Source organism: Pseudochaenichthys georgianus, chromosome 7 (assembly GCF_902827115.2).
Source record: "Pseudochaenichthys georgianus chromosome 7, fPseGeo1.2, whole genome shotgun sequence".
NCBI classification, from domain to species: domain Eukaryota; kingdom Metazoa; phylum Chordata; class Actinopteri; order Perciformes; family Channichthyidae; genus Pseudochaenichthys; species Pseudochaenichthys georgianus.
The window spans coordinates 23,723,522-23,738,044 of NC_047509.1; the positions used below are offsets into that span (position 1 = coordinate 23,723,522).

Consider the following 14,523-nt stretch of genomic DNA (forward strand, 5'->3'; position numbering starts at 1 on the left):
CGTCACCATGCCAGCCTCATCCTCTTTTTCTCATACCTTGCTGCAATCACTGTATTCTCAAGCACTAACATGCTGCAAACTGTAATTAAGGACTTGAATAAATGGGGATGTGTCATTTCAGCAGAACACCGAGGAACAATATAGAGTTAATCCACTGTAATTTGCTTTTCTACTGTAGTCGATACAATAGGGTTTGTCTTCAACAGCAAACCTGCTGCAAAAAAAGAGAGTTTAGAAGCAGTGCTGCCCAATATGTCTAAGAATCAAATACTTACACTGATTTAAAAATGTCTGCACTTTAAATGCCTAAATGTTAAATGTTGCTGGCAGGAACATCCACATTCAATTCACAGAACAAGAACAAATATGTTTGAATGTCGCTGCCACTCCGGGAACTCACTCTGTCAGTGCCTCGAGGCCAGATGTTCATGAGCTAAAGAAACAGAATTGATTGAATGCCGTCAATATAGTCTATATTAAAAATGTTCTTTGTTCTCTGGGGAGCAGCGAGTTCCTGTTAAATGTTCCATTAACACTGCCATTGTTCTTGCTTATTGTGCGTGGGCACAGAGAATACATTAAGTGGCACAAAAACAAAAATACACCTGGAAATGACTCAAAGCCATTTCTTGCTAGAGACTAATTTCATTCCCCTGCATGTTCTGAGCACATGGAGCTTTCTTCAGGGCTGCTTTCAGAGAAAAATACAGAGTGAAAATGGTACTCGCAAATAAAGGCAGAGAATAAGTGTTACTGGTGCTGCACTGTAATCTTTGTGGGCATAATCAATGTTAAAAGACGCATGGGGGGAAATCTTCCCAAATCATCGGACAAAACACAATTTAATTTGAAAAACATGAGGGTTTTAGTCAAGGCAGATCCGTTTTATTTAAAAAGCATGCTTCATACAGACGGTAGCTTCAAGTGGCTGAACAGAGACCCAGTTAAATAAAAATTGCATGACAAATATAAAAGATTGATAAATCCAGGCAAAGGTTGTTAAAAAAATACCAAATCATGTGTTTTCTTTACTGATGCAGCATACTGGTTCATTCTGCAAAAGTCAATAGAATGTTTTGGTAAAAACCACAAGTGTTTTTTTTAAGTAAATGTAGTTTATTATGTTAAAGGTTAATGAAAGTCTTATCCCATTTCACAGACAAACTGTCCTAATCAACCTGACCTTATAAATAACAATCAGATCAAAACATGTTATTTAAAGTTGAAAGATAGCCTTTAACTTTTGAGTAGTTTAGAAATCCACTGAAATATGTCAACAAGTTTTGTATTGTTTCACTTAAGGATGATTGCAGTGACAGAGCCATTGGGCAAAGTGTCCCAGATGCTAGACCCACATGTTCAGAGTGTAATTTATTGCTCTAGAATCCCCAGATGCTAATGATAAAGAACGGCTCCTGATGAATTGATGTTGAGTCTTTTTGTGCTGGATTTCATCCCTGACATCAGGCCTATTACTCTTTCGATTTGGCCCAGCGTGGCTCTTTTTCACAGATAACAAATGCGGCCATTTCCTTGCTAATGCAAACAGGCCCAGGATTTAGCAATTCAGTGGACTGCCATAAGGCGGTAAAGCATTCAATGACGTTGGAGCGAACAGGCAATGATGAGAAATGGCACACAGGTGCTGCTTCTGCCCCTGAATCCTTTACTTCATTATGGTGCCTCGGCTCGGTGCCACTACGCTTTTTCCTTCATTAGGTTTTAAACAGCTCCCTTTCACGAAAAATAAGGAATTAAAATGGAAAGTTAGGAGATAATTTGTAACTTGCTTATCCAAAACAACTTTCACGGAAAATGCCTCTAAGATAACTATTAAGTTAAAATCAGCAGTGAAAATGTATTCTAATAACATAATACATCCACTCATTGTGAACATACACATGCTACTGATGTAAAACGTTATAATAGTGCTGACAGGCCATGACTTAGTAAATCCAGTAGGGATATTAATGGGGGGTTTCTTCTTGTATAATTGATTAAACATTTTCAGGTCTGTTAGGCTTGAGAAAAATGATGGTCAGCCTGAACATTAAACATGGGTTTCCGATATGATTAATGGCACGACTCTCTCCTCTGCAGCAGCGGGACTTCACATGCTATTTATAAACAAAAACCATCACTGTCACCCGTAATGCTGTGGTAACATTTAGGATCTTTTTGTGTGTGTGTGTTTCTCTGCATCGTGGCAATTTGACAAATCTGTTTGACAAATCTGCACTACTGGGGGAAAATAACATTACTTGAGCTCCCCACCTGCTGCTGTGGCAACGCATCTATTACAGGTGCAAATGCTTAGCAAAAGAAGGAAGATCACAGGATTGTTATCCCTATGATTAGGGTCCCATATTTTACACATCATACAGAACGCCGGAGTATTTAATCAAGACAGCCAATATAATCTTGTAGCTCTTTGAGTCCCTCTCTGAAATCCTTTTCCTTTAATGACACTATCAAGACAAGTGGCTTGTGGTCATGAGTCTGACGCTAAGTGCTAAAGAACTGCCACAGTAACTCCGACCGCTATATCGCAATGGATACCTGGATAGAAGTTTGTATTTTCAAACCACTTCTTTCAATACTTTCTATGACTCTGTGGTGGCTTCAGCCATCTCCTATGGATTGGTCTGCTGGGGCTGCAGCATCTCGGCTGCTGACAAGAAGAGACTGAACAGAGTAGTTTAGAAGGCCAGCTCTGTCTTGGGGAGTCCTTAGGACACTGTGGAGGTGGTGGGAGACAGGAGAATGGCAGCCAAGCTGTCCTCCCTGCTGGACAACGTGCCCCCCCCCTCCAGGACACCCTGTCCGCACTGTGCAGCTCCTTCAGCGACAGGCTTCTTCACCCGTGGTGTCTCCAAAGATAGATACCCCAGGTCCTTCCTTCTTTCAGCGGTCAAGCTGTATAACCACCATGGCCCCTGGTAGACGCCCACACATATGACAACAAAGACTAGACTATAACACCCGTGTTGTGCCATACTACTTATGTGCAATATATATATATATATAAACTGTAAATAACTGTGCAATATACTGTATACTCCAGTCCCAGTGGCGTAACAAGATTGTGATTGGCCCCGGTGCACCCCATACCCCCATACCCCAATCCGTCCGTCCCCCCATCCCCATCGCCCCAAACATAAGCGCACGCTGATGCGCTCATACACGCACGGACATACACAACCACTCAGAAGCGCCACATGTATAGGCTGGCCTCAGACCACCACAGCCTGACAACGGCACAGCGAACTAAGAAGAGGATTAAAACTGTTTCCTTGATGTTTGTCTCTGGGTAATGGGCCGGTAGGCCTACATAGACCGGTTGCTATAATATAGCTTCTGATCTTGGCATCGGGGTTCTCAATAGTGCCAGTGAGTCCCCTATCGGTTGGGGCCCTTGGGGGAACTGTTGGACCACCGTCGGGCACAGCCAAATCCAGCCTCTCCTCCTGGCTGGCTGGAGAAGAAGGTTGCACAGCCACGGCCACGGATACAGCTTCACTTGTGGAGCTAGATGGCAATGATGGTGGTGAGGCAGGTGAGCTATCGTTATCCTCCGGCTCCGGCTGCCGCTGCACGTCAACATTGCTAACGTTAGCGCTCGATTTCGAGGACGATGTATGACAAAAAAAACTGTCTAATTTTGTCAGTTTAGCTGTTATATCTCACAGGCTCCGCCCTCTACTGGAGTCAATGGGTACTACCCCTTGACCTTACTATGCAAGCGTTCACTGACTTACTGAGATATCTTTAAACGTAGCCAGCCCCTCGGGGCGGGCCTACCTGACTGTGAGCGCAAGCCCACCCTATATATGGCGGCCTCGCCTCCTGACTGTCATCCTTTTCTCTTCAGCGAGCAGGATAAACAACTGAGAGAAGCGGAAGAAGAGTAAAAGGAAGAATAAAAGAATGGACTCACCAATCCTAGAGCACCAACCCTGTCCTACGTGCACCGGCCTAATTGCAGGTGCCGATCCCCACCGCCTTTGTTTCGAGTGCATGGGGCCTGAACACGCCGGGGACGGCCTGACCCATCCCTCCTGTAATGCATGCCGGATGCTACCACAACTTAGATGCCGGCACCGCATGGAGCATTTCAGGCCTACTACGAGGAAACGGAGGACCACGTGGACCTCGAGGTGGTGGAGATGGAGGAACAGGATGTGGCTGGGGGGGGGTGTCCATTTTTGCTTGGCCGGCTCTTGGCCACGGTGCTGCACCGGCGATAGTTACGCCACTGCTGGTATACTGCCATCTTTAATACTTCCACCTGGCTGCTATATCTCAAAACTGTTACTGGTACTGGATGTGTATCTTTTAAATTGTGTAATTTCTACTTTTCTTAATATTTGTATGCATGCTTCTCAATTAAGCTATATCTGGCTCTTTACTTGCTGTAACAAATGTAAATGTCCCATATGTGGGATGAATAAAGGTATTCTGATTCTGATACTTTACAACTACCGAACACACCTTATATACCAGAGAGTATTTTTCTAACTTACGATTTGGTCTTCACAACCTTTTACCACAAAGATACCAACAATTTGCTCGGACCACACATTCTCACAGAAAGGGTTCAAAACAATAAAAGTGATGAGATTAAGTGTCAGACTGGAGAGACATTCATTGGATCAACGAAGCATGAAACAATTACTCTTTACAGGTTTTCCACCACTGCCATCAAAAGTACAACACCACCCACACACCATTGCACCAAAGCCTCTGCTCTGCTGATTATACATGACTCATAACTATGTATTTAAAAAACTGTAGCGACACAGTGTTCTATAAACTGATCCTATTGATTTTTGGTCCGTTGAGTTTAAAATGGCCCCTGGCTGCGAAAATCTGAATATATAACCTGCTGAGCAATTTGAAGTTGATTTGCAATCTAAATAGTTACAGATCACAGGTCTAAAATGTTCATAAGGGAAGGGCGTCATAAACTGCAAATGACAAAAATGAAGTACAATGTCTCATGAGTCATGAATGGACATTTCTCTCCCTGACGCTTTGTTGCTGGGTGGCAATTCGTAAGATGTAATGTTGTTTTTCAGATCTAAAGCTCATATATTGCTCAGATGAGCTCACAGTCATCAGCACATTTTCTACTGTAAGAAAGAGTTGTATCCATCCATCCATCCATCCATCCATCTTCTCCCGCTTATCCGTGGTCGGGTCGCGGGGGTAGCAGTTCCAGCAGAGCCCCACACTTTCTTTTCCCTGAAGTATATGTTAATAATTGTAGAAAGAGTTGTATTTTTACAAAATGGTCAGATGATTTTAGGCCAGGGTGGCATTGAGGCATTGAGGGCGTCAGGCCGTTGTGTCCTTGGGCAAGACACTCTACCCGCATTTGCTCCTGTGGGTAATGTCCACAGTATTGACATTTACATGTCTATGTGTAATATGTAATTGTAAAGCGCTTTGAGCACCTGTAAAAGCGCTCTAATTAAAAAATGTAATCCATTATTATTATTATTAAAAATGGGTAACATATACTTCATTGTTCCTGATACGGCCACTGACTTATGTTGCATGTCATCCAAATTAATAAATAACTCCAAAACATATTCAACTACATATACAGTGGGGCAAAAAAGTATTTAGTCAGCCATCAATTGTGCAAGTTCTCCCACTTAAAAAGATGAGAGAGGCCTGTAATTTTCATCCTAGGTACACTTCAACTATGAGAGACAGAATGGGGGGAAAGAATCCAGGAAATCACATTGTAGGATTTTTAATGAATTAATTGGTAAATTCCTCGGTAAAATAAGTATTTGGTCACCTACAAACAAACAAGATTTCTGGCTCTCACAGACCTGTAACTTCTTCTTTAAGAGCCTCCTCTGTCCTCCACTTGTTGTTGTATTAATGGCACCTCTTTGAACTCGTTATCAGTATAAAAGACACCTGTCCACAACCTCAAACAGTCACACTCCAAACTCCACTATGGCCAAGACCAAAGAGATGTCAAAGGACACCAGAAACAAAATTGTAGACCTGCACCAGGCTGGGAAGACTGAATCTGCAATAGGTAAGCAGCTTGGTGTGAAGAAATCAACTGTGGGAGCAATTATTAGAAAATGGAAGACATACAAGACCACTGATAATCTCCCTCGATCTGGGGCTCCATGCAAGATCTCACCCCGTGGGGTCAAAATTATCACAAGAACGGTGAGCAAAAATCCCAGAACCACAGGGGGGACCTAGTCAATGACCTGCAGAGAGCTGGGACCAAAGTAACAAAGGCTACCATCAGTAACACACTACGCCGCCAGGGACTCAAATCCTGCAGTGCCAGACGTGTCCCCCTGCTTAAGCCAGTACATGTCCAGGCCCGTCTGAAGTTTGCTAGAGAGCATTTAGATGATCCAGAAGAGTATTGGGAGAATGTCATATGATCAGATGAAACCAAAATAGAACTTTTTGGTAAAAACTCAACTAGACGTGTTTGGAGGAGAAAGAATGCTGAGTTGCATCCAAAGAACACCATACCTACTGTGAAACATGGGGGTGGAAACATCAGGCTTTGGGGCTGTTTTTCTGCAAAGGGACCGGGACGACTGATCCTTGTAAAGGAAAGAATGAATGGGGCCATGTATCGTGAGATTTTGAGTGACAACCTCCTTCCATCAGCAAGGGCATTGAAGATGAAACATGGCTGGGTCTTTCAGCATGACAATGATCCCAAACACACCGCCCGGGCAACAAAGGAGTGGCTTCGTAAGAAGCATTTCAAGGTCCTGGAGTGGCCTAGCCAGTCTCCAGATCTCAACCCCATAGAAAATCTTTGGAGGGAGTTGAAAGTCCGTGTTGCCCAGCGACAGCCCCAAAACATCACTGCTAGAGGAGATCTGCATGGAGGAATGGGCCAAAATACCAGCAACAGTGTGTGAAAACCTTGTGAAGACTTACAGAAAAGGTTTAACCTCTGCCATTGCCAACAAAGGGTATATAACAAAGTATTGAGATTAACTTTTGTTATTGACCAAATACTTATTTTCCACCATAATTTGCAAATAAATTCTTTAAAAATCAGACTCAGACTTCTCATTCTGTCTCTCATAGTTAAGGTATACATTGGATGAAAATTACAGGCCTCTCTCATCTTTTGAAGTGGGAGAACTTGCACAATTGGTGGCTGACTAAATACTTTTTTGCCCCACTGTATATGTGCATGTTACAGTCCGATTGGAAGGTCAGTTCAAGTAGGTTCAAGACCATAAACCTGCTTTTTACAGGTAATACCTGCTAAACATTGACATGTTAGCATTGTCATTCTGCTAATGTTAGCATTTAGCTCAAAGCACAACAGTTGTGCTTAAAAACAGCCTCACATCGTGGCTGTGTAGACTCTTAGTCTTGTTTTAACATATTCAGGAGAATAAAGTCAAAACTTCTTCACATGTTATTCTTATTTACTCTTTTAACTGGAAGTCCTAATTACACAGTGAAGGAAAAATAGGTAGTACTTGTCATTGTATGCACTCAAATGACCTTTAGTTTAAGACCTCTCATGTTGAAGATTGCTACTTTTGCTACAGTAAATGTAACCTGCGGTTAGCGTTCTACAGCACTTTAAGGTCATCATTAACTGAATCTTTGAAACCCTGTGTTTTACTTTCTCACTACAGACCTGCCCAGCTTCCCAACGCAGTGCCATACAGAATAAACAGGGTCACAATAGTGACCGGTGTGCAGCATCCCTGAAGCCCTTCCTCGGGCTGGTGACAGCTTATTTTCTGAGCCACGGCTTCAGCACTGAGAGAGCAGAGGGCCCGTAATGATCAGCTTTTAGTGCTGGCATAGGTCGGCTGATTAAGCCATCAGGCATCATTAGACCCTGCTGGCAAAAACAATCTCTCCAATCTCATTGGTGCTCCCAAACAGGAGAACTCTTTGAGAGAAAAACATCAGAGGACACTTTAGCTTGTGTGGTGTGTCAGGAATACTTTGGTCAGGAACAATGAGGTAACATTCAGCGGTCAAAGACCCTCTACTTCTGATGATGTAGCTCTTTATGATGCCTTTGAAAAGCATAATTCATGTAATATGAGACACCTGGTTGTCAGATGCTTGCTAAAACTATTCTTAAAAAAAAAACAGAAAGCAAGGGCTGATCAACAGCAGGAAGACATGGCATCATAATACTTTCAACTAAACAGAGGAGAGGCCCTCAAAAGGTCCTAATGATCTTTCTGCAGACACAGCGACAGGTCCATTATTCCTACTAGGCATGTCCATTTTTAAAAGTGGTGACTTATATATTTATTTTACTTCAAAATGCCTCAGCTAGTCTGTGGATACAACCTCTCTCAAATGTCACAACTAAACAAATTGAGCCGGGCTGACAGAGATGAATAAGGCTGCTGCAGGCGCTGTGTCCAGAGTCTCTGGGTTAATAAAGTACAAGCACTACAGAATGCACAGATCTTCCATCTCTAGTTTTTCAAATAAAGCATGTACACTGACTGTATAATGTATCACATCAAAATGCATAAGGGTATGATGAGTGTTTTTCATAGCCAAGATGTCAAATTAATGTGGTTATGTTGTATATTTCAAATGTACTCAGTGTTTGGTTACACAACACAACTGTTGTCAATTTATCAGCTGCAGTAATTATTCAATGTTATGTAAATCATTATTTATCAGCATAATGTAACTCTTTGTTGATAGAGTTTTTTGTAGAGAGAAGACAGCCCTTTCTTTTAGCGGGGTCTCGACACAACATGTCTCTAACACCTTTCCTCAGAAGCATTAGCAGAGCGCTCCGTGTTAATTTGGCCTGTCTTGACGATCAAGGCCAGGTTAAAGAACCATTTGACGTTAAGCGTTTTAAAATTCTCACTGAGGGATGAAAATGAGTTCTGACACATCTGTGAAACAGAGAGACAAACAGGGACCGTGTAGTATTCAATGAGGCAGCTTATAATGAAGGTAGGTCTAACATGTATTGTCTCTACAACTAACATTTATATTACAAATAGTGTTTTGACTAAATGTTCATATACAAATATTGATACACAAATATTGATAACAAATACACACATCAACAAAAGTTTAAAAGTGAACTTTGAAGTCGTTTTTTCTCCGTATAAGGAGCTCCAACAAAATGGAAGTCTTTGTTATTTTCATACACCAGCACATATGAAGTCACATTTAAATTTGAATTACACAGTTAAGCCTGAGCACTCCTCTACGTCCTCCTTCACATCAAAAGGAAAGCCAATAAAATGCTTTGCTTGCAGGCATCAGCTTTGATGTTTGCTCCTCTGCTTGCTCATTTGAGCCGGGGGCATGAAGTCAGGAGTGGACAGCACCTCTACTGACATCGTTTTTTATAACCTCAGTCCCGGATGTACTGATTGGCATCATAGGCTGTTTTTTTTGTAGCAGCATATGATTCCCTATTCTTCAGAATTATTATTTATTTACAGTCTAGTTATTCTCCCACATGCTGTAAGTCTGAAATATGTCATTTTGATAGGGAGCTTTTTACTGCGTAAGAATTAAAGATACTAGGTGATGAACTGTAATCAAGTAAGCCCACAGGAGCCTTTGTCTGTTCAGCATCGTTAACGCGAGCGGCGGAGAAGACTTCACAGCGGTTGCGAGAACATGTAATTACATTGCTTAGAAATGTGTGGAACTGTAACTCACCATCAAGGGGTGTTTTCATGAGATTATGCAGCCTTGTTCAATAAAAACTAGGATGGATCATTGAAGGGCTCTTTTCACTGCCTATAAAGGGGGGAAATGTCATCACCGTTGCCTTAAAATTCCCACATGAACATGAATCAGCACTGTGAACCTATGTTAACTCAAGTCTTTACACCTGTGAAACAAGCATATTTATGAGCCATCATCTCCTATTCATCCTGTTCAGGAAGATAATAAGACAGTTACCCAGTCGAGGTATGACTAAACTGAGTAGGATTTCTATGGATCATTATTGTAGGTTATTTAAGAATTCTCACATTTCACTTAAGATTTTAATTTTATGATTGCATCGTGCCATATAATGTGGATAAATTACTGCAGGCAGTACACTTCAACAAGAATATCCACAGGAGTGTTGTATAATTTTATCTTTTCAGATCTATTGCCAGCTTTTTTCTCATAAATTCACCATGAACCAGTAATATGTAAACTTCATGCCCTACACTTGTCACAGGGGAAAGGCCAAAATGTGCTTTACAAATGTAAAAAATAAGAACATGAAAACAGTCAAAAGTGACTGCACTTTTTTAATAATCTACAACACATTTAGACACACTCGAAAAGCACAAAGGAGCAAAAAGGCCAGTTCAAAACAAGTAGGTTAGTGTACAGCACAAAGGCCAGACAGTATGAGTGTATGTGTGAATATATTATGCAAGTCATTTGTATAATGATAGAAACTGCTATTATAATGATATGCCTTTTGCTTTCGTGATTCAGCAGTCAGCCTTTAAGTGTTGGCAATTTGTTTGTTTTGTTGTTTGTTTTTGCTCAGCGGTGTGATTGGTCATCTTTTCATAGCTATTTAAAAAAACATTAGTAATTTGAACTGCCTCAAACAGCAGGATATTTCACCCGCATAATTTCCCTCATGTTATCCATCAGTTCACTCCTAGGGACTGTGGACCCAGTTAGAAAGTCAATATTTGATTGTGTCCAGCACCTACTCCACTCCCTACTGCAGTAAGTGGTTAAAAAACACACATATCACAACGGTTGTACATGCCAGAAGGGCTGAGAGAGCGTGTGGTAATTGTAGTGTGACTGATTGAGGGCCGACGCTTGGATTTTGTTGAAGCAAGAATCGAAAACAGGGTTGATAAGGTCACACACTTCATTATCGCAACATGCACTACCAGTCGTGTGTGTGCATTTAAAATCAAACAGTGAGGTCTGATTAGTTTCAACCGTGCACCTTATTTACATTTAGATTTTGTTTTAATGTTTTATTTTACGTGTTTTTACAATCCAGACTATGTACTCTATCTGCATGCTGTTCCTGACAGCGTTGAGTGAATACAGGGGTCTCTTCTAATTTATTTACTTTTCCATCTTACTGACATGTTTAACAACCTGTGATAAGTCACTGAAGCATCTCCCAGAGCTTGTGACTAGGAATTAATAAGGGCCACAGTCTGGTTACTACTAAAACATGTACAAATGTGTGAACTAAATCATATTTATATGTTTAAATATTTTTTTTGTCTACTTATTTATCTATAAAGTATCAATTCATTTTTGTCATTTGGTTATTTATATAAAAAACAGTAATAAGCCAAAATTGTGCCACTTTTTATTGTAATAGTTTTCCAAATTGGAATATTAAATGTTACACAATATTTATTTCCGCTTGAGTATTAATTTTGCCAGAATAAAAAAGATGCACACATTACAAGCTGCGCTCTGTTACCTTGTAAGATCGAGACTGGAAAAAATTGGCTTTCACTGTAGGAAGTTACATTTGTCTGTGCATTGTACCATTTACAATGTTGCTTGATTTTGAGTATATATTTAAATATTCACCCTTAAATATTTCCACAATTTTTTTGTATTAATTGTTTAATAAAATATGACCTTTTCCCTATTAGGTATATTCACGAAATAAATAAACTGTGATAACCATCCCAAATGATATATCCATGCTTTATTGTTTACCCTGAAAGAAACAGCTATACATACATACTGTACATACATACATACATACATTGTATACATAAATAGATACATAAATAATTAATATTCAAACAGACACTGTCACTGTGTCAGTGAAGTCCATCGATAGATGTTATGTACAGCTGAGGTCTACTACAGTTCATGTGGAGCTGGCAGGGAAGGAGTACAGGAGGCGATGTTGACACTGTTAGCAGGAGGTGAACGTTTTCCAGAAGAAGTTTTTACAGGGGGCTTTGCGGTCACGCTGCGGCAGTGATAGCCTGTTGTAGACGGCCCTCTCCTCCAGACGGGACTCCAGCGGCTCCTCCAGGTCCAGGGGTCCGGCCTCCTCCGGCAGCATGTTGGTGTCCAGAGCTCCGTCCAACAAGCCCGACACCAGCTTCAGGATCAGCTCCTTTCGCTCCTTACTCAGCTCCTGACCAAAAATCTGAAACATATATAATTATTAAACATATAATTAAAGAGATTAGGTCATGTGAAAATGTAAAATCTTGTGATCTTGGGTATTATCATTTTTTTTTAAGAGGCTGAATAAAAGACTGTATGAACTTTATAATAGGTTAATAAAATGTTCTTGGAAAATATATTTGTATTCCAAATAAATTCTTTAAAATAAAAAAAACTCAAAATATCACAAACTATTTATTTTTGACGATTTTAAAAATAATCTGGATTTTACCGTTATTATTTTTAAAACTTAAAAATGTTTCCCGACAAAAAAATGGTCAAATCTATCATTAATAACTTTTAAAAACAAGAAATACATTTTGTATGAAGTATACAACAACATTTTCCTCACCCTGTTCAGATGGATGGAGCTCCTGTCCTCCACAGGAAGCACGGAGGCTGCTCTAACACTGTACAGGACCCCCATGAGAGCTGCTAACACCACCAGGAGCTGCATGCTGTGAGAGGAGTGCAGTTGACGGAGCAGATCTAAAGCCAAAAGAGCAGGAGGCTCACAGAGATGGGAGAATGAAGGTAAGAGAGAGAGAGGGAGAGTCTGAGCAGCTCAGAGATCCAGAGGAGACTGGTGGAGAAAGTGCAGCGCGGCTGGTGGTCACCACTGATGATTCTTCTGCTCTACCTCCAAAGTCCCTCACCCTTTTATACCCCTTTCTGCCACTGACGTACAGTGTGGTGGGTGGATGATAGGGGGTGTATGTGTGAGTGGGTTTAGGGGTGGGGGGTGTTTATGTGAGCGTGGAAGAGGAGGGGAGATGAACGGTTCAGGACAGAACAAATGGAAGCGTCGAACACTTAACCTTTTTGACAAATTGTGAACATCTGCAGAGGGCGAAGACGTCATCGGGCTAAAAGCAGGTTTTGACATCAACATGTCACTAATGTATTGACAGTTATGAAAGACAATCTCAAACAAGACCTCTTCAGGTGGTGAACGGACAATTCCACAACTCATCAACCGCCCCAAACACTCAAAGTAAAATGGTAATTTCCCTTAAGTGGCAATCAAAAAAATCCCAAAGCAATACAAATGGACCACAAGCTGACTTGTCATTGTTATCTCAGTATCCCCTTGTATTGCTCAGTGCATCTGATTCCTGTCACAGTGCCTCTACGAGCCTCTCTGACACCTGCAGATTACAATTGAACGGTCTGACACTTACTAAGACTGAGGAAGTGCCTTCAGGAAATGTATCCACCTTAGCGGAGTAAACACAGTTGGTAAAAAGAAGGACCAATTTATTTTTGCTTTTCTGAATCGAACACTATACAATGGATTTTGTTCAGTTACCATCAAATAAAAAACTGTATCCCAACTAGTTTTACAAAAAAAAAAAAAGATGTCTGTACTCTCGTCTAGCAAGCCACAACGACTGTGAAAGTACAATAATTATAATTTAAATGTACTATAGTTTAAATTCAATTAAATTCACACTATATTCTAAGCTGTGCGGATTAGTGAGAAATGGTTTCCTGGCTAGCAATACACATACAAAATGTGTCATTTACCTATTTTCTTACCCAAGTCTTTCTTATAAATTATTCTTCGGAGGTCAGCACTAGACAGTGTTTGAATGATTTATATAAATATTACATAAGGCTTAATATTACATTACATTTGAATTTAGCAGAATACATTAAAGTCAACAAGTGATTACATTTAGGATGATTTGTTTATTGTATGCAGCTAAATAGCATCATTAAATGTACTTTCACAGCTTAGAAAAGAAAGATTTGTCTGAGCTATTCCTAATCTGCTGTAAATCTAATTAGACTGGTCTATATAACCGCTAACCCAACAAATTGTTGATGACAGCAAAAACATACACCGTTGTTGGAGAAGAACTTGTTTCAAATGTTCAAGCAGTCCTCCGGCAGAAATTGCTGAATTAGCACAACTGACAGTTTACTGTTGTGACGTCTTTAGACGGTGCTACTGGCAGGGAACATACAGTACTTATACTCTAGTCGATATGTTTACTTTAAATTGATTTGTTGTGCTTTCAAAACAGTGTTTGAGGTATTTTCTTCCATACACTGCTAAATCTCAACATGGCCCAGAGGCAAACCCAGATTAGCTGGGTTTTGAAACAGCTTTATATTTGCAGTTCAGTGTGTTTGAAGAATAAACAACAATTGGGCTCCTTATAAATATCTGCAGTCCAAACTGAAAGAGACTTCAAGCTGTGAGGAACGTCAGCATGACGGCAGGTCTGGGTGCTCCCAGATCTTATTAATGTGCGTGGAAGTCTCCATTTTCACTACATCTACTTCATGTATGGCCTCAAGCAACACTTCAACAGCTCTCTGATAGCGATCACAAAGGAACATTGAATATGAGATCATCTGAGGATTGGG

The 14,523-nt window shown here is 40.7% G+C and overlaps 1 protein-coding gene across 1 annotated transcript; it reads right to left on the reverse strand.

Annotated features, from left to right (window-relative positions):
• Positions 1–11,669: 11,669 nt before the first annotated feature.
• On the reverse strand, positions 11,670–12,768 carry sst7 (somatostatin family member 7). The gene is made up of 2 exons (XM_034087936.1): positions 12,500–12,768; positions 11,670–12,127 (listed from the first exon to the last, which is right to left on the reverse strand). The coding sequence occupies exons 1-2, from the start codon at positions 12,602–12,604 to the stop codon at positions 11,888–11,890; spliced, it is 345 nt and encodes a 114-aa protein (XP_033943827.1). The 5' UTR covers positions 12,605–12,768; the 3' UTR covers positions 11,670–11,887.
• Positions 12,769–14,523: the final 1,755 nt, after the last annotated feature.

Bases quoted from the DNA above. Each gene is read 5' to 3' on its own strand.
- sst7 (XM_034087936.1), bottom strand. From the start codon at position 12,604: ATGCAGCTCCTGGTGGTGTTAGCAGCTCTCATGGGGGTCCTGTACAGT. The intron at 12,128-12,499 runs GTGAGGAAAATG...TATATGTTTCAG, and splicing joins GCTCCATCCATCTGAACAGG to ATTTTTGGTCAGGAGCTGAG.